Source organism: Chenopodium album, chromosome 5, assembly GCF_948465745.1.
Source record: "Chenopodium album chromosome 5, dcCheAlbu1.1, whole genome shotgun sequence".
Classification (NCBI taxonomy): Eukaryota; Viridiplantae; Streptophyta; class Magnoliopsida; order Caryophyllales; family Amaranthaceae; genus Chenopodium; species Chenopodium album.
The window spans coordinates 19537270-19559233 of NC_137838.1; the positions used below are offsets into that span (position 1 = coordinate 19537270).

The 21964-nt window shown below is 35.0% G+C and overlaps 1 protein-coding gene across 1 annotated transcript; it reads right to left on the bottom strand.

Annotated features, from left to right (window-relative positions):
• Positions 1-3040: 3040 nt before the first annotated feature.
• Positions 3041-17054, bottom strand: LOC145630563 (uncharacterized). The gene is made up of 9 exons (XM_081682803.1): positions 16602-17054; positions 14683-14823; positions 14389-14484; positions 14163-14289; positions 12757-12866; positions 11400-11480; positions 6423-6505; positions 5989-6265; positions 3041-3448 (listed from the first exon to the last, which is right to left on the bottom strand). The coding sequence occupies exons 1-8, from the start codon at positions 16986-16988 to the stop codon at positions 6049-6051; spliced, it is 1242 nt and encodes a 413-aa protein (XP_081538929.1). The 5' UTR covers positions 16989-17054; the 3' UTR covers positions 3041-3448; positions 5989-6048.
• Positions 17055-21964: the final 4910 nt, after the last annotated feature.

The window sequence follows — 21964 nt, forward strand, 5'->3', positions numbered from 1 at the left end:
AAATCTCGTCGTTGAAGCTCGCCTCTGTCTTGTGTTGTTTGCTTAATCATTACTCGCTCTTCTTGTTAGCTGGAGGCATGGGGAGCTGGTTATTATCGATCAAATGTTGGATAGCCTCCTTTAGCTTCCAATAGCTCTCAGTAGTATGACCCCTACCTTAATGATATTTGCAATGTGCATCTGGATTCCAACTAGGCAATCTCTTTTCAGGTGCGGGATCTTGAATGGGTCCAATGGGAGTAATGAGTCCCTTAGCATGGAGTCGATCGAAGGCAGTATCGTAGCTCATCCCAATGGGGGTGAAGTCTTTCCTTAGTTGCTTCTTAGATCCTTGGAAGAAGGAGGATTGTCGTTCTTCTTTCCTTTCCAGCCACCGTGGTTACTATTGTTAGTAGCTTTTTGCTTTGCGAGGTCATCTTCGATTTCAATTCCGATGTCATAAACGGCCTTGAAAGTATTCAAATTGTGTTGATACTTTAGATGCTTTGAATACTTCTCTTGGAGATTCTTGATAAACATCCTCACAGATTATTTTTCAGTGGGCACCTCAATCATCTTAGCTGAAGTTTCCCTCCATTTATTAAAGAAAGAAGTAAAGCCTTCATTCTCTTTTTGTCTTAGCATCTCAAGTTGTCTATGATCGGTTTCAACTTGAATATTGCACTTGTACCTATCAACGAAAGCGTTTACTATCGATTCCCAGGTAGAGGTTTTCTCTTTGTCAAGGGAGAAGAACCATTGTTGGCAAACGGTCTCAAGAGATAGTGAGAACAGAGAGGGGAAAACCTTCTTATCGATACCCTTAATGTTCATTATAGTTTTAAAAGCTCTTAGATGGATGTAAGGGTTATCTGTTGCCTTGAATTTTGGGATGTCAGTGGCATTGAACTTATGCGGAAGAAGTTCCTTGTCCAGCGAGAACCCTTGTGAACTCATGCCCTGAAATTTATAGTCATTGGATATCTTGCTCAAGCTCTCTTGCATGAGCTCCATTTGTTGTTGCTTCACAGGGTCATTGATTTGAAGGGTTAAAGCCTTCAACACCTCAGTCACGTCAGCCATTTGCTTTTTAAGTTCATTGACTTCTTCTTGACTTGCCATTATCTTATTAGCTTTCCGTTTCCGACTCACTGGTTTATCAAAAAGTTGAACTTGAATGAAGGTGTTATCCTTGATTAATCGCCCTTCTCTCCTTGACCAAGTACTGTGGAAAGGGAAATTAGGGATATTCACTGTTAATTATTTGACTCAAACTCTATTCAACATGCAAGGATGGAAGAAGGTTGTGATATGGAGGAATCATGAAGATGGAGAGATATGAAAAAAAAAATTAGAAATAGAATGTACCCCCAACTCAAATGACGGAAAAACCGACTCATGCATGAACCTAAGACATGTTTGTGGTGACATATATAAAGTGTGTGCTAATACTAGTGAGTGTAGTGAGTGTAGGTGACATGTTAAGACTCTTGTGTGAGACCATGTGGCTAGACTATGTGACTAGACTCAATTAAGGGCTTAACAAAGGTACTGTTATTAACAAAATAATCGAATTGATTAGCAAACTGTTTAATTAGACTCACATAGTGATGACTCGAGCAAAATTCTGAACTGTCGCCGCACTTTGCAGTGCAGCGCCAGACGACAGAGTTTTCGCCAGGCGTTGCACAGCATAGTGTGGCGCTGCAGCCCAAATCGTGGCGCCATTACTAGAGCGTTAATCTGGGACTGCTTTCAGTATTTTAACTCTACGGGACATGCCTAAAGTCGTACTAAGTCAATTCCGATTAAATTATTAGACTTTAATAACCCAAATTAATTAATTAATTAATTAGGCAAAGTCCTTTTAGTCATTAATTAATTTATTTAGACTTAAACACAAGTCAAACAAACGGTTAGGAAAAACACATAGAGTATGCACAACAAATAATGCACAATTAGTCAAGTAGGCACAATATGATGCAATGAGTTTGCAACCTAACCATGGCTCTAGTTCTCTAAAGTTCAGGATGTGGGTTAGTCAAAGAGGGTCCATGGTTAATTGTCCGTATGCACCGCGCGAAAGCCTTACCTTTTGAAGGGTTAGCGCGAATGGATGGGACACCGCGAATTAAAAAAACTCGCTTCCATGGTTTGGTGAATTCAACATTCTCGGATGTACCCTTTGTTGCACAGAGCGTTCAATCAGGTAGATGGAGCATGAATTCCCAGAGGGTTATGTCCATATGTAGAACACATATGGGTTTCAGAAAAGTGAGAAAAACTCAATCAGGAAGTAGGATCGAGCAAACAGTGCTAAAAACTGGTCAAAATTAGAACGCATATTTCTGACTCGGTATTGGAAGAACTTGGCGCCAACGAACAGATTGGTAGAAAAAAGCTTATATGTAACGGATAAGAAGGGGCTATTTGTAACGAGCACGAACAATCATTGTCCGTTACATGGGTTTATTTATTTATTTGTGACGGGTGATTGCCCATTATAGATAACATGTAATTCGTAATTGGCTTATGGGCACATGCTATGCAATTAGAATATGAAAGTTACATAATTCGAAACTCAAACCTAGCCATGGTGATTTAAATAATGAAATCTCATCGGAAAATAATCACACCATTGTCTTAACCATCTTTTATTCAACAACGACGTTATTTTTAGCTTCACTACTTCATTGTAAAAACTCCATTAACAAAGCTTCAAATCAAAGGTTGAAGAAAACAAAATTTGAATTTAATCTATTGTAATGAAGGAATTCACTCTATGGTGATCAACAATATGAAGGAATTTAATTAAAAGAATGATAAACGAATTCAAGAGAAAGAAAAATAAAATAGAGAGAAAAATAGAGGAGAGAGAAAATAAAAGAGAGAAAAACCAGAAATTAGGAAAGTAAAGGAGGAAAGAGAAGAGAGTATATTTTAATGGATGGTTCACATAAAACTATATGCACCATGGTGCATCCTTTAATTTGCCCATGCTAGCCCGTTACAAATTGTAACTATCATGACATTTGGCTCTTACACATCGTGGTTGGCCCAATTAAAATAAAAATCCAGCATATGCTGCTAGTTAGCGCAATCATTTTATCAATTAATGAGTGTAAATTATATTTTATACCAGTATAGTATATACTTCATATACAATCAGTAAAAGCTTGCATTCATTAATCCATTATTACAAAAACACTAAAACTAAAAAAAAATGAGCAAAAGCAAATCTCAAATGTAATAAATCAAGTTGACTTTAAGACTAAGATTAGATTTAAATGATTTTCCGCAAAATCAGTGCTGATTGATTTACATCTTCCACCATTTTTCCGAGTTTCTGCAATCTCAATTCCGAGGATCAATTCCAAGGATGAGGATGCCTTAAGAACCTGCAACACCCACCTCACACCTTTGCACATAGGACCACTCAATTAAATTCTTTGTTCATGGCTTTCTGAACCTGCAAAGTGCAAACAAACAGGGCTTAACAGTTAACAATCTTTTAACTTCGAATAGATAGATAGTTAATGAACATTTAACTTAGAATTAGCCAATATACCTAACCAAAATAGCCCAAACAATTTCGTATCTAGTTATTGCATGCACATCCGATGCTAAAATTGAATTAATTAGAAATTGACATAGGTTCAGATAGTTTTCAGTCCATAGTAGAAAAGCCCAACCTCATATCATTTGTAAAACCAAGAATCCAACCATTATGAATACCTACCAAGAGCTTAAGAGATAACTATGTATGCATGGTACTTCAAGCATAATTATCACTTTGATTTCAACATCATTGGCAAGAACGGCAACCCATGCATTACCATTATGTCAAGGTCTACATCAAGGGCGAATCAGCCACACATCAATCATTCAACCATGCCACCAAAGTAACAATTCCAAATTACCCCGGAAAAACCTTAAATATGTCAATAATAATGGTCATGATATAATGCTTAACCATATTGTTTAGGCTTCGGAACATGAACTTACCTAAGCAATCAAAAAGAGGAATTATCCAATAGCATATGTATCAACAAACTAATTATAAATGATGTGCAGGCTGCTTTAAAAATAAATAGGGAAATTCTACATCATATCCCTAAGGTATTGATTATTCCACGTTGTACCCCTCCTTTTGAAAAGTTTCACTCTGTAACCTCAAGGTCTCAAAAGTGATCAAGTTGTACCCCTGTCGTTATCCCTCCATTACATGTTGCCGTTAGTGGGGCCCACTTTACACCTATTTATTTTTTTTCTCGATTTTTGTGCTAAAAAATGTCCCATTAAAGGTTTTAGGGGTCATTTTAGCCCTAAAGAACTCAAATTGAGCTCGGATTTTGCAAAAAAGTAATGTAAAAGCCCCGTTTTATGAATTCTAAATTTAACTATGAGAAATCATATTCATAAACGAGGCTTTTACGTTTTTTTTTTTTTGCTAAATCCAAGCTCAATTTGGGCCCTTTATGACCCCTAAAACCTTTAATGGGACATTTTTTATCACGAAATTGAGAAAAAAATCACATAGGTGTAAAGTGAGCCCCACTAACGGCAACATGTAACGGAAGGATAACGGCAGGGGTACAGCTTAATCACTTTTGGAACCTTGAGGTTTTACAGAGTGGAACTTTTCAAAAAGAGGGGCACAACGTGAAATAGTCAATACATCAGGGTTATTATGTAGAATTTCCCAAATAAATAATTAAGGAAGACAACGCATTGACAACAGACGAAAATACGGCAAAAACCACTATATTGCTGAACATTTATCAAGAATTAACTCGAAGAACAAAGACAACAGCCCCAGCAATTCTGGATCCAGTTGTCCAGTTGATACATGCACATCCATTGATACATACTCCGCTTTAATAGACATAATCGTCAAGAGAGAGAAAAGAGGGGTTCTCATGGAGGTGTAGCACAAACATCAATGACCAAAAAACTCTCTATCCCAGGCACTAAATACATCCCCGGATCACTAGATCATGAAGTGTTATTGTCAAATAGCTAAAATATCATGCAAGAAAATTACCAAAACACAACAATGAACATCAAGCTAGCTATACTGTTTAAGCAGACTCGGAATTAATGACAGGATACAGAGTTAAAAGACACTAATTGGGTTTTGGTAATAGGCAAACTCAGAAATAGGCAGAGCAATAGAGTTTAACTATCCAAGAAAATGCAACTATTGAGCCTTTTTGGACGGCACAGACTATTCTGGGATATACAATGGGTGTTTACACTTAATTACACAATGCCCACTAAGTGCTTGTATAAAACCTATATGAGAAAAGGAAGCAAATTTAGAGCCAGGCACTGATTAACCCTAAGAGAGGAAAAAAAAAAGACGAATAATAAGAGCGTGTCACATAAAACGATAAGACTGTCCAAACTAAACATATTGGACTGCTGCAAGACTTGTTTCAAATTTATTTGACTCATTATTCTCCCTAATCTATCCAAATTAGTTAACAATAGTGCATTTGTTGGCTCCATGAACTGTTACTGATATGTTAATTAGATATTTAATTTATCATGTTAGTTATTTATTGTATGGATAACAAAGGATCAAAGTCATCTCACCTATGCAGCTCCTCTAAAGCACAAGAAATTACTAAATCCTAGTTGTACACTTTGTTAATTGTAAACATGGATTAGATATTTAGATATTAATAATTCTGCAATTAAAAGGCTTTTCACATGCGCAGCATGGTGGCCTCCCATGAGGGCGTAATGGCGTATTCATAAGGACGGCTTTGTGAGTTCGTGATGAAATCGAACACGACTCCAAGGTTTGGTGGACTTAAAATCTTAGACATGGCATTTGGGTAGGTAAAGCATAAATCCCCATACAATGCACTATGAGAGTGTTATTCAGAAAAAAATAGTAATTAAACTGTCTAGATCCAAATTATTGGCCTTCAATACTAAAGTATGTAGTAGCAATATATTCACCTATTCAGGCAAGTTACAAGTATACAAGTTTGAGAATACCTTGACTAATGATGATTCCTGCAACATTCTGGGAAATAGCTGTCAATAGCATAGTCAATTTTAACAGACATAGCCACTCCTCATTTTACGCGTAATGGACCTGCCCATACGAAGACGCCGAGTAGTAAGAGCCTCTAGCAAAACATCCAAAGTATCCTCTATAGCTTCACCCTGTTTATCAAGACAATATGAACTGAATTGAGGAAGAAGCTGCAATTCAGAAAGAAGGCCAGCAGCTGCCGCTGCTGTGCAAGTGCGATCCCATGATGGTTGGGGCCTGCACTCAGAACAAAAGGACCAGTCAGTAAAAGAAACAAGATACCCTAAAAGGTAGTTACAAGTACATACAAAGAGTTTTCTTTAAAAAAATTAAGGAAAGAATCAGAAGGCAATAATGTGGTTGTAAAAGCATAATTCAAAAGTTTACAACTTGCCTAAGTCTGTGCATTGCTGAAGCACCTGTTGCAACCGATATGCAAGTTATGTCATCCTCTCCCCACTCAAGTTTTGCTCGATCCTGGATGATTACATAGTTATTACTTCTTACATACACTTTTAAAATTAATGAAAAGATTCATAAATCATAAGCATACAAAACTCAAGGAATCTGTACAACGAAAGAGAAAACAGATTCATCAAAATTCAAGTGTTTTTAGGATATGAACTGTTTACAACTTCAATCAATCAAAGCCTTAATCCCATAAGTGGGGTCGGCTACATGAACCAAATTTGATTATTCCGTGTAGTCATCAACAAAGATCCTCCTCCTCCATCCCTTACGATCCAACGCCTCATCCTCATGCACATCCATATACTTCGTATTCTTCTTAACTCCTTCCAACCAAGTCATTTTCGGTCTCCCTCTCCCTCGTTAAACCCATCCACGATTAAATTTAAGCTAGATCATAAATACATACGTAGTATATTAATGCTCAAGGGCTTGGAGTTTTGATAGTGTAGCCACCTAATAATATTGCAGTCATGGTGTTGGTAACAAAATGCTGATCATTAAAGTTGTATTTCCCAAGTGATTACAACCATTTCAATTTACAACAGAGGATATTTAAATTTTGATTTATCTGAGAGAAATCGAGAATCCAAATCTAAATTTATTTTCAAAAGCTGCACTACATATGGACCTCTGAAACCTCCCTAATTAGGTGACAACATAAGGTCTAAATTTAATGAAGCTGATAGAATCACATTTTTATAGCTTTGAATTATGATAAACTACCTTTATGATGAATCATACTCACTCTGTTCGATAAAGATGTTATACTCTGCATTTTACACAGTCTCAAATGCATACTTTTGACCTTTAATATCTATCTATTTATTTAATTAGTAATAATCATGTAAAATGTACATCACAAAAGTACACATTACAACAAATTTATCAAGATCTCACATAATAATATTTGAACTTGTGAATTACAAATTTCGGACAAAGTTTTATAAGCTTGACCACATGAATAATGTTGTAGCTTCTTTATGCAACAAAGGTATACTTCCTCTATTTCTTAATACTTGCAACACTTCCTTAAAATGAAAATGTCACAATATTTGCAACACACTATAATTAGAAGGATGTTTTAGAAAATAACACCATAAAAGACACAAAATTTTGATTATAACACCACAAAATTTCAAACTTTAACTATAACACCACAAAAAAAATCTATAAATTGGATTTCACCACCATTTAACGGTTCCTTGGATGGAATTCGTTAGGGGAGTCCACAAAAGACACGTGTCATTAGCCTATTGGTAAAAAATATATATATACTACCTCCGTTTCTTATTATGTGCAACGAAGGGGCATTATTTGTGAGACATAAAATATTCCTTTGTTGCACATAATAAGAAACAGAGGTAGTATATATATATATATATATATATATATATATATATATATATATATATATATATATATATATATATATATATATATATATATATATATAATAAAAAAAATAATAAAAAAACTTAAACCCTAACCAACCAGCTCCACCACCGACACCACTGAAGCCGTCGACTACCTTACCCCTGACACCCCTTGCCCCCACTTATACCAGCGAAATCAGCCTTTACTCCCTTCCCTTTCCCCAAAAACATTCCCCAGTTCCGCCTAGAGGCCTCACAGCTCCAACAAAACCAACCACGAATTCTCACCGTCACCGAGCAACCTGATTTTCCCCCCTTCGAACCATCGCAAAAACCGATTATGTTCACCTCCACCATGAAATCGATAGATCTTGGGCTTCAAAGGTCGCATTCGGCCGGTTTGAAGTTGAGGGGTAATTCCAAGGGTGGTTTTCGAGGAGGGAGAGAAAGGGCTAGGTGGTTTTCGTGGGGGTGTTGCGGTGGGTGGGAGTGACTTTTCGGGGAGAGGGAAGGTGGAAGGGGACTTGCCGGGCGACTAATGTCGATGGGGGTGATGGCGGGTGATTGCGTCGGTGAAGGGAGGATCTCTGGTCATGGAGTCACGACCGCTGTGGTGGGGCTATTGGCTGGGTTAGGGTTTAGGGGTTTTTTTTTTAAAACCAATGTCGTATTAACACTTTTCCATCGTAGGTCCCTTTAACGGACTTCATCCAAAAATCCGTCGGATGGTGGTAAAATCCAATTTTTTGGATTTTTTGTGGTGTAAAATTTGAAATTTTGTGGTGTTATAATCAAAATTTTGTGTTTTTTTTTGGTGTTATTTTCTAAAAAAAATCCTAATTAGAAAGTTATTTTGGCAAAAAGTTGTACTATTTCCCTTATTTAACGCACATGGCCCACTAAACTATACTCCAAACAACCCCTCATCCCATTTTAAAGTGTATTAAATCATAAGAACTCTACTTTTCTAAAATACCTTGAAAAAGTGTGTGTTGCAACTATACGGAGGAGGTATTAAAGTCATAAACACAGAAAATGCTTAGGATCTTGGATTATAGTTTTCTTTCCCACAATTATGGCGTTAGGGTGTCAAATACCTAATGAAAACAACTTCTTTCACATTTGCAGTTGTAAAGCTATTTAGGTGGTTAGGTGTCTACTTGTCATTGCTAGGTCAAGGTTAAAAATATTCCTTTAATGAAACTGAAGCCAAGCAAAGATGCATACAAGAGACCTTTCAAGACCCTTAAAGCCAAGTAAAGCCGCATACAAGAGACTTTTCAAGACCCCGCTAGGACCCTAGTATGAACAAACTTTTTTACCTTGTTCCTTTTTTTTTTTTAAGGTTGTGTATGTCTAACAACACCCTTAGGTATTGAAGTCTCATCAAAGGCATCCTGGTGATAACTTTAATATTGATAAACTAGGTATTTAGGCTACAATTTAGTACAGGAATAATTGACAATAACAATCCCACGTTTCCTCTATCTTCTCTAAACATTCCCATCTTTTGATTGATTAAAAATAATCCAATATAAAGTATGGTCCACATACAAAGCCCAAGATGGTTCCTTAACAAATACAATGGGTATGGATGGAGTAACTCCTATGCTTATAGTGGTTCATCATCTCCTCTTTCTCCAATGTGAGACAACTCAAAATTACATACATATGGGTTCCACACTCATCTCACTTGTGAGTGTCCTTTAAATCCAGAGCTAAGTGGGAAGGTAATCACAAACATTTCTCTTAGGAGCTAGATATCCCGTGAAGTGTATCCTTAATTCCTTATCTAGTTGCATCAAAAACCCAGTTTCGAAGAGTCCCATCTTTTGCTTTTGCCTTGTTAAATCTACCACTTCCCCTTTTATTACCAGGGGAATGAACTCCAATCGTCTAATTGAACTTAAAGATAAAGAATTTAGAAATATTGTTGGTATAATAACTCCATGATTGTTGGCTGCTAAAATCAATAAAAACCGTCAGTCTTCTCATTAAAAATGGAATAATATTATGTCTGGGTTGCCATGGCCATGTATATTGGGTGGCTACTGCTCTCGGTGTTCTTATTATCTCCTTTTTTGTTATTCACATCCATTTCAAACTTAGGCAATATGACTTGCATGTAAGAAAAAATGCATTGATGAGTATTCACTTATCACACTTACACCTTCTTTTATGACTTGCACATAAGAAAATGTAGCCATGTGGGATCTTATTTGATTTGTTTCAATACATAGACTGTAGATCATAAATACCTAATTCTTATTATTTAAAAAAATGCATAACTACGAGGTCGTTTGGTTCGCGCAGGGTAATCGGAATGGAATGAACAAAGGGAAAGCATGTGAATGGAATGAAAATCCCCCAATTTTGGGGGTGTTGTTTGTTTTGAATAACAAAGGAAACACAGCCACCAATCCAACCACCACATTGCTTCACTTCCCACAATTTCCAGCCACCACCCAGCCACTCCACCACTCGCCGACCACTGCCGCCCCTCCCCCGACCCTCGCCGCCCCTCCCCTGATCTTCGCTGCCCTCCCCTCCCCCGCAAAAACATCCCACGACCCCCGTAAAACCTAAAATCAACTTCCTATCCCCGTAAAACCGCCGGCAAGCCCTCCCTCCACCCTTGAAACCCTAGCCGCTAGGGAGAGAACTTGATTGGTTCGCCGGAAATGAAGAGACGTTTGAGACCTTGCTCAGCTTTAAAGGTTTCAAAGTGAGCGATTCGCTTAGGGATGACTTCTGCGAGGTAAGGGTTGTCTCGAGGGTGAGATGCAGCGGTTTCGAGGGTGGAGGGAGGGTTGGCCGGCGGTTTTACGGGGAGACAGAGTTGATTTTAGGGTTTCACGGGGGTTGTAGGATGTTTTTGCGGGGGAGGGGAGAGCAGGAAGGTCGGGGGAGGGGCGGCGGTGGTCTAGTATGAAGGTGGGCTGGTTCCCGATGGTGTTGGTAAGTAGGAAGGTGGTGATGTGGTGGTGAGAAGGTGGCTAAGGATTGGGAATCGAAATACCTAGGGGGGTGAGGAATGAACTTAGAGGGATTTGGGGGAATGAAGAGGGTAAAGGGAATGGGAAAAATGGTCTAATAAACAACAACAAAAGGAATGAGGGCAGTTGATTCCCATTCCCTTTTATGATTAACCCCATCCAAACGGCCCCTAAAGTTATAAATAGCTAAACACATGTCTCAGCAAGTGTGAAAAGTAAAAATTCCAACTAAAACAATGGAGGAAATATTTTTAATTTGGTCTTGGAAACCAACAGCAATATACCCAACATTCATCCAATCACAAAACTTTCAGCACATTTAGAGACAAGATAGACCATTTTGAACACAACAGTATGTTTTACATCTTGTAAAGGGGAAAGATGAAGCTCATAGGTAAAGGAGAAACTTCCTCATATCAAAACAACCAACGTTACAATAGTTGGTTTGTCTCCTTGAATTAAAGGACATTCAACAATGAATAATTTATTCCCTTAATGAATGATGATGATGAGTAACAAAGACGGGGCTACCTTTAAACGCTTGAACATTGCCGTAGAATTGCTCCATGTTCCATCTATAAGAATGAAATTCAAGATATTATCTCCACTTGTCTGTGGAGCAGCAAAAATATGGACATAAAATTAGCGTGGCGGATTCAAACGAATAAGAGATATCCACAAAATATATATACTTCCTCTGTCTAAATTAGATGATACAGTTTGTATTTGTGCACTATTCACAGTATATATGAAATTAAAAAAAATTGAAATACTAAGAATGATCATTTTGTTGTGATTTAAGAACCTTATACTGAAGAATATAATGTTAAAATTTAGGAATATGTGTTCCTACCCATCTAATGTTTCCCACTTTTATCAACTTACCACCTTATGAAATTTATTATTTATTTTACCACCTTTTATATGCATAAAACCCATATATTACCACCTTGTAATGATTTTTAGGACCCCAGTTATGGTCTTATAACTTCTTTATTCCCTCTTCCTTTATAAAATTCAACTTACAAAAAATAAATAAATAAACATAAACAAAAATGATATTTTCTTATTTAGGTTAGATGGATAAAGGGTTGGGATAACAAGGATCTGCGGAGAGGATGGGGGAGACCAAAGATGACTTGGATGGAAGCATTTCAAAAGGACATTGCGAGGATGGGTATACAATCTTATATGGCTTTAGATGGGAATAAATGGAGAAGAAGGATAACTGTGGAAGACTATACGGGATGAGTATTAGTTCATGTTGTTAACTCCATCTTTTTGGGATTAAGCCTTTGATTATGATGATGATGATGACAAATGATATTTTCATAACAAAGTCAATTACAAGGTGGTGTTTGTTAGGTCTATACATTCATAAGGTGGTAAAATAATTAAAAGTTTTCATAAGGTGGTAAGTTGAAAAGGTGGAAACATTAGTTGTTTAAGCTTTAACGACAGACTTTCCTAAAAAAGAAAAAAAATACTCCTCTTGTTATTTACACACTATTTACAGTGAAATGGAGAAACCTTGACAATATATTCTCATAGATATAAAAGAAATAACAAATAGGTTTGAGAACATTATTTAATTATTTTTGGGGTAAAAAACTATTATTGAGTGGATGGTAATAGGTCGGATTGGAATAGATTATGCACCATAATCTAACACCGACTTTGACTTGCAGTTGATGTTCAATTTTGTATGAATCCAACATTAGACTCCCCTCACCAAGGTATGATTCTACCCCCCTTAATTCAAACAACAGTCCTCCCCTCCCTATGAAGATCTATAATGTGTACCAAATAACAATCCATCATTTGCCACCATTTACAATAGATGTTTAGTAATACATGAAGATATTAAAGCATAAATATGCATAAGTACCTTGTCCAAATTGCTATCCTCGATACTTGGTGTATCACATAAGAAGTAATCCTTTACGGACTTGGGAATTCCAGGCTTACTAGGATACAGGCACCACACCATGTTTTTTCCTGAATATTTAAATGTAGATCGTCAAGAGTGAGCGCTCAGAGTGATCTCATGACAAGAAAAACACATGAAATGAAATCCACTGAATACCACCATATCAAAAACAAAAAGGGCAACAAAGAAGCATTAACAGAACTGAGGTCAAGTACTGGAGAACTAGATTCCAGAAACGTAACTTACGCCAAATTGTTAAAGGGAATTGTGTCCCTTGGGTCACCAACACTAAGGCTATCTCTACCCTGATTTCACCATCACGTTGCCAATTCAAAATACATTGCCATGGTCCTAACTAAAGTCCACCAATTTTCAAAGGGGTAATAAACTAGCAATCTAGCAGATAGCAAATCACGCAACCAAAATTTAAACACTCATTTATAGTTGCATGGATGAAATATGATGCATATACAAAGATAACATAGCACAAAAGTTACAAAATGAGAGAATGCAGTTGCAATATTGATAGTAGCTTTAAAATTTGAGCTCCAATACAATGATTTATCATTTTATTGTTATCAGCTCAGCTGCTCAATAACTTGACTAAAACAAAACCTAATAGGCTAGAACAATTTCCACAAACCAAACTTTAACAAAACAGGCAACAGTCAACAGTCAAGCTTCCTTTTCGAATATTACAGCCAATTTAGATTATTAATAGCTAGTTATTTTGCATTATCACCAAAAGATTACAAAGCGAGTTCCGATATCAATATAACAATTAACCAAGCTACTGCATAAACGTAACAGCACATTATAAACAAACAAAGAAAGTAGGTCAAAGGTCATTATAGTACAGCAAGCCTAATCCAAATCATAATAAATGGGACTATGGAAGCCATTTGCTACTAGTTGAGTTCCTAGCAACCACTTGGAGGTTGAAGCTAAACTGCAGGGTGGAGAGAACAGAAATATATTACTTCTTAATTCAGTCCCATTACCCATGACAAGGATCAGCTGGAAGATATGTGAAGATTTAAGCAGCAAAAAAGCAAAACATACAAGTAAAATAAATGATATGGAATTGGCTATTCTAAACATGGCACGTTGGCAGTGAACAAGCTATATGAGAAGCATGAAGTTGGTTCCACGTAATTTATAAATTCGTTTGCAGCAAGTGCAATTGGAAACACAGGAGGCATAAGCAACATAGGAACAATTTTACAGAGTTACAGACACAATAAATATGAGACAATATATCTGAGTTGGGCACCAAAATAATACAACTCTAGAAAATTCAAAAACCAATCATTATGTTACAAAAGATGAACAAATTACCCTAGAAGACTCCATTAATAACAAACCTGCTTTCTTAAATTCATTCCACATTATGTCTTCATGTTCAGCAATACCATAGAGGCATAATGTTGCTGCCTGCACACCAAACACTTGCCATAACACCTTTCCTGTGTTGTTTTGCCGCAAAAAATCCTAGAAAAATAAGACAAAAGGCAACTAATCATAGATATATGCCATCTGCTATTGCACAGTTACTGAAGCATGTTCATAAAATGTAACAGAAACACAAACCTTAGGATGCATGTACAACCAAAATCGTATCCCGTGCCAAAGTGGGCTAGGATTGACTTTCAAGCACATGCAATCTTCTTCATATGGAAGCCAACACTGGAAGCAGGGTAGACATGAAATGATTTGATAATACCAAAACGGAATACCTAAAATTACTTATACCAGAAAAAAAAAAAAAAAAAAAAAAAAAAAAAAAAAAACACACACAGAGGCAGACCCAAAGAAAGTATCTAATAAGTACAAACAGCATTCAAAAATTACAATAACTGCTAATAAGTTACAGAAATCAAGTACCTTCTGACAAAGGTATCCTCGACTACCAAGTAAACGACAAGCTATCTGTCTTGCGGAGAAAAACTGAAGCTTCATTTCTGAATCACTCAATGCCTTATAGGCTGCTCTATGCTTCTTATCCTCTTTGATTTTGAATTCACCCTGAAACATACATGAATGATCAACTCCATAAACCCAAAAATCAAACATAACACAACCCTCCTTTTTGTCTCTATCATGATTAGTGCAAAAAAGGTAGGAAAGGTCAACAATCTATTTTTCACATCAATGATTTATGTAACAATTACTTTATTGACGTAATTGCAATGTATTTAATGTGTTGCCTTGTTAAGGTCAAACCAAAACATTTATTATTTGTAATTTTCTTATACAATGCTGAAGCAAATTTTGAGAGCAATAAACTGATGGCGAGAAAAGTAGTGTTGTAAAAAATAAATAACTGAATACCAAAGTAATTAAGCTCTGAATAGTAAGGGAAGGAGTCAAGAATGTTTACAACATTAGGAAAGGGGTACTTGTGACATAATGTCATTGGTATAGCAATGCTCCTTTTGATGTAGTTCCTCTAAAAACTATCTTAATGATTCAAATTTCAAAGTTTCAAACAAAACCACAATGTAGAACAAATCCTAGATGTGACTCAAAAACAAAGCTAAAGACCTCTTCTTTGGATTAGAATCAAATTTATTTAACTGAAATGCCATCCACATAGGATCAAAAGCACCTTAATAGAAATCACTACTTAAAGGAAGAAAACAAACCCACAATTAGTGATATAAAATGAAAAAATTGTATGCCTTAGATGGTGAAGAGAAATTAGGATTTATGTAGCACTTTGAAATTAAGGATTGAATCACTGTAAGAGCAATCGAAGTCTTCGAACTTTCTACATTTTTCAATAAGATAAAATCTAAACAAGAAAAAAATTAAGACAGCTACATAAAGTAGCTATTCTGGTCACACTAGTTGATCAATTGACTTTGTGATAAACCAAATTATCAAATCTAAAATATCTACAAGCCACTTTGGGCTAGCGTGAACCATATATCTAGGAATGGCAATGAGTTGGACTTGGGTTAGATTCAACAAATTACATATCATAATCGGAACTTCACATATCAAGATCAGGCTCCAGTTAGATGTGCCAAATAAAATTTTACAGGGCAAACAGAAGCATCATACTGTTTGTAATTTAATTCAATTTGTTGATGACTTTATAGTAGTAATTGGATTCAAATAGGGTCATTCAAAGGATTCAATTCAGACTTCACATTTTCAGCTTCTAGGAAAAATCATTCAACATAACATAAAAAATATTTTAGAATGAACCATACAATAGCCAAGCATAAACCTAGTTAAATTACACAAAGCGCCCTAGAAGATGAAACAAATACTCCCTAGTAGAAAATACTACAACAGTACAAAACCTCAAGTTCACCAAATTTATGTCACAACCTCAATTTCTATTTTCAATTGACTTCACAATCATAACTCTCGACTCTTATCAAGTTATCGTATGCAAGGACGATTTAGGCTTTATCCTAGTTTCTTTCATAATCAACAAAATTGTCACTACCCCAAACTCCAAATTAGTCAATCAGGCTCACCCAACACACCCCACCCCTTTTCTCCCACACCCATGTCCATTATTCTACCCCCACCAAAAAATAAAATAGGGATTTTTCCCCCACCATTCAAATTGACCAAACAAGTACAAAACAAATTGAAAATCCAATTACAGAACAAATTGAAAACCCAACTACAGAACAAATTGAGCAAACAATTACATAAAAAGACATTAAATTTCATAATCCTCACCCAATTAAATACATAATTACCACAACATATAATAATGAAATAGGAATCTGAAAATTTCAGAAAAAACACAAGAAATGAGAAAGAATGAAAGAATAACGTACAGTGAGTCTACCACCATTGCCACCAAAATTCATCTGAACATCAGTCTCTGTTTCCAAAGCCTTCAAGTAATGAATGGCATCAATGACAGAAGCAGGAACAGGGGAATTAGTGCCCCAATTCTGCCACTCTTGCAATGTGAGGATCCCGTCAATGGGGTCTCTTGTTGAAGGTGGAAGAGAGAGTGACCTTGTAGTTGATGACCTTGAGAAGGAAGAGATAATGGAGGTTTGGCTTTTGGTTCTACTAAGAGTTCTACTAGTGATTCTGTGAGAAGGGTTCATTGGAATCATAATCAGGGTTTTGAAGGTGGAAAAAGCAGAGGAGAATGAGAAGGAGAAGAAGGGAAGACTGCATTTTTGTGACAAGGGTCTGGTTTGTGACCACATTGGCTAGGCTAGGGTTTGGCTTGTGTTTTGTTTTCTCACTAGGGACGTACTCTCTTCGAATCCTAAAGGTAAAAATAAGGGTCGACGTGGTGGCGTGGGTGACGCCCATGCTGTGATTGGTAATAGTTCACTTGGTTGTTTTAGAAGTGGTGGATAGACTAAAGTTAATGGGAAAATTTTAAGTAATAGCAAGGATGTTTCTTTGATTGAAAAGATGGTTTGATAATTTTTTATGGCGATATTTATCATTCCACAAAAATAAATCGAATCGCATGTAAGACGTTTTGATATCAGCTAGCTGGTAAAATTGGTCTGATAAAACTTTACTTGCAAGTTACAATACTGGGGTGAAAAATACTAAAACTCCCCTCAATGTACATACGATTTTAGGGGGCGTAGGTTTAGATGGGGTAAAAGGAATGAAATCAAGAGAGGGAAAGGATGAGAAAGGAAAGTGATGCCCTTTGATATATTTTGTGATTTATGTCGTTGAGTGGTACGTAGCATCCATTTAATGAATCGCTAAATCCCGCCTACGTTATTTATCAAACAGCCAACATTTCATGTAAACGAACATCAATATGCTTACTAAACCACACTTAGCGTTCTCTCTCCTAAGACATCAAACCACCACCATAGCAACAATTAACCACCACTAGTTACGCCACTATAGTGATCACCACCGCCACATTCACCACCACCGTGATTGGATTGTCGGTAGCTGACTAGAAGGAAAATGTATGTGACGAAGCTAGATCATCAGAGGATCACCACCAACCCTGCCATTGGCACCTTAAGAGGTACGGGCTATACGCTATAGGTTTTTTTTTGTTGCTGGAAGCACCCACCAATCCACCATAGTGAACCGGCGACCTAAACTACTAGTCAACTGTGGTGAACCAGGGGTGGAGTAGGTTGTCCACGGTCAAAATTGGATGAATGTGGCTACCGGCCAGTTTCCACCACCGGTTGACCGACAATTTAGGGCACTGACAATAATAATAAGATCCAATAAGGCCAAATAAGTTCCAATAAGGTCTAATAAGTCAAATCATTTTTTATAAGTTCAATAAGGTCTTAATAAGTTTAATAAAGTCAAATCTATACTTATATACTAAAGTAATCCCCGTAGTTATCCTCTAAATACACATGTCATCACCTCATAACAGATTTTCCCACCAAAAAAATTTGTTACTTTTTTTTTTCTTTTTTTTTTTTTGGTGTGTTATTGAAAAAAGTTTGTTACTAAATCTTAGGGAGAAGTTTTGGCCTTATATTTAGGGAATAATACCCAACAATAATAATTTAAATAAAATTAAAAATATAGTGGTAAAAAATAAGAAATGTTAGGTAATATCATAAGATACTACTTAGGATTTTATATAAAAGTATTATACTTTTTTTTTTTTTTATCAATAAGAATATCATGAATAGTGAGTACTTTTTAATTAAGAACAAGAGTATGCTTTCATATCTATATCTATTATTATTAAAACTCATAGGAACAACCTGCTAATGCCATGTGTCACCCTTAATTATTATTTAGTGTCACATGTGCGCCATGTATCATCATATGTGTATCATTTTTTTTTTCTCACCGCATTGAATTATGTAGTAATGTGTAGTTAATTTAAATTACTCTATAACTTTAATTCTCTATAATAATATTTAATTTTCCTGAAAAACTCTTCATATGTATAACCTCTACATTTAAATTTGACATGCATATTCCAAATATATTTTTTTTTTGAAAGGAGCATATTCCAAATATATATTAATAAAAGATAATATAGATTATTATATATATTTATCACTCACTTTATTATTATAATCTGTATTGTCTAACATTAACCATTTTTATTAATTTTGATCAAACAATTATAAAATACGATGTACTGGGGCATCGCCCAAGCCAATAACTAGTCACGAATACTAAAATATTGTTACTCTTTCCATCTCACATTAAATGTACTATAAATCTAGACACTGAGATTTATCTTATGGTATATCACAATGTTTATTGTACTATTTTTATGGTTTTTTTTTTATTTCTAATAATTTCATTTTGTACAGTTTCTAATAAACGAATAATGAAATATTATATTATTGTCGTGCATAGCACAGGTTTTGAACTAGTAAATTCAGCAAGTCTAATAAGTTCAATTAAGTTTAGTTCAGATAAGTGCATGTCCTATTTTGTAAAGAGAACACACCCTAAGTCAAATAAAAAGAACAAATAAGATTATGGGCCTGTTCATATTTACTGAACTGAGCTCAACTGAATTGAACTGAACTTAACTAAACTGAGCGGAACTGAGCTGAACCGAACTGAGCTGAACTGAATTAACCTGAAAGGCCTATTCTGATTAATTGAACTGAACTTATTGGAACTGAATTGAAATGAACTGAAATGAATATTTTATGAGAGAATGAAATCTAATATATATATAAGGGGGAGTTTTTTTCCCGAGTTCTTAAAGAGCCATGTAGGATTTAATTTTCTTAACGCGCCACGTAGGATTATAAATTTCAATTGTAGCCAATAAAATAAGAGATTAATAATTGCTTTTAAAATAAAATAATTCAAATGCCATGTAAGCAAATTTGTCAAATGAGATTTTTAGGTTTAAATTAATTAAATATAAAATATTATCTTTTGATATTATGAATTTTATCTAAATATATAACAAATTTTAGCACATAAATAAAAAATATATATATTTTTAAAAATTCAAACAAACAGTGCATCACACGGGCTTCATCTAGTATAACTAATATATAAAGCTAAGCTTTTAGCCAGACCATGACAAAACAACACTTGGCATTCAAACTTTTCGCCAAGTGTCACGCCACATTGGATATTTTTAGATAGACTTTATAGGATAAAAAATTTAGTTTAAAATTCTATTTTCAATCAAATTTGGATAGAATTTTAGGATAAAATTGTTAACTAAAATTTTTATTTTCAATAAAATACCACTACTGTATAAATTGAATTATAATTTTATTTTAAAAAATATTAGATTATAACTCAAAAAATACTAATATTCTTTTTATCAATATTATTATCTATACTCTATACTTTAATATTTAAAAACACAAACCATAATTTTTCATATGACACATGTCATCACAAGTCACTTACTACCACATATGACACATGTCACCCCTTTTAATCTTTTTGTTTAAGTCTTTATACATTCTATAACTTGCAAATTAAATTCAATTAAGAAAATGAAGTGTTTTATTTCCATCATAATAAAATAAAGTTGAACCAATTAATATACATCACATAAACATATGAATTGAATTATATAAAAATTGTCTTTTCAACTTATAGACTTAAAATATAGCTTAAACAAATATGTCATTTCATATCCTACAATCTTCATATGTATATACTAGGACAGCCAGCGCGCGCGTTGCGTGCGGAATGGCTAGCCTTTGCAACTTAATTTTACTTGTCTTGTGTTTGCACTTCACATGGAGGAATAAAAGACCGGCAAAGGAATATACTACCTCTGGTTCAATTTACTCGCAACAAAGAAATATTTTATGTCTCACAAATAATACCCCTTTTGTTGCGAGTACATTGAACCGGAAGTAGTATTTCTATTGCTTATGCATTGTTTGTTTGTAGTCGTGCTAAGTTGAATGTTATGTGTGAAATATCTCGTATATTGAAAAAATCTTTATTTTACTATTTGTATATGGTGATTCTTTAATTGAAATACTATGTAGAGTCACTGTAGAATATAATTCTTAGGTTTTTCAATGATAATAAAGAAAAGGATCAAATGTCAGAATTGTTGTTTGTTTATTTTTGCAGTGTTGATATTAGCATTACTTAATGTGGTGGTACAATACGAAATAGAGAAAGAATCATCAATGATGAAACTGAAACGACCAATTCCTAATCCACCACAGAGGCTAACAATATTAAACAACCGCTATATATTGGTATTGTCATTTTTTTTTTGCCACAATTTGATTTGGGAATTTTGGGAAGGTGGTGAACAAAGATGTGGAATTTAGTACCTAGAAATGGCAATGATAGTGTGGAGAGAGAAAGTTAAAAGCTTTCAAGAGATGGAGCCATGGAGAGGAGGAGAGAAAGCTCAAATGTGTAAGGAAATCTAGACGAGTAAGAGCAATTTAAAGTTGGACCATTGGAGTACAAAATTACAAATAAGAGTACAAAGGTAATCATTTTGAAGGGTAAATAGGGGTACAAAGGTAAAATAACATTTTGAAGGTATAAAAGTCCGTGCACTATTCCTAAGAACAACTTTCTACTTTTTTATAAGGTAGGGATACGTAACAAAATTCCTTTATCGTTTTCCACAGTTCTACCCTCATTCTTTTTTCCCTTTTAAGTTTTAGCAATGAAACAATTACTTCGTATTTCATATCAAAAGTTTCAACTATTGAAAAACATACCTACATATGAAATAACCTAGATAAGAACCCGTGCATCGAACGGGCCAAAAGGCTAGTTAGTTATTTACATGCCTACTACATAGTTAAATCGTTACAAAAATACATTAATTTCTAACTAATTTTGTATTAGAGATATATTTTGAAATTTGACATATAGATTAAAAATTTAACTCAAAATTTAATAAACAACCCGGGCATCGCACGGGGCACAAAATTAGAACTGAACTGAACTTATTGGAGCTGAACTGAACTAAACTGAAAATAAGCGGAAGAGAACAGGGCCGAAATGAATATTTTATGAGAGAAGGATCGGAAATTATGAGCTAAACTGAACTAGACTGAAAAGTTGAAGTGAATAAGCCCTACATTAAATGTAAACAATTAAATTTTTGGTATAAGATTAATGACTTATTAAAAGCTATTAAATCTTATTTAATTTATTGGAACTTATTAGATCTGATTAAACTTATTATAACTTATATAACCTTATTACTAGACCTGAAACTTATACTAGTATTTTTTTTTAAGGTGAAAAG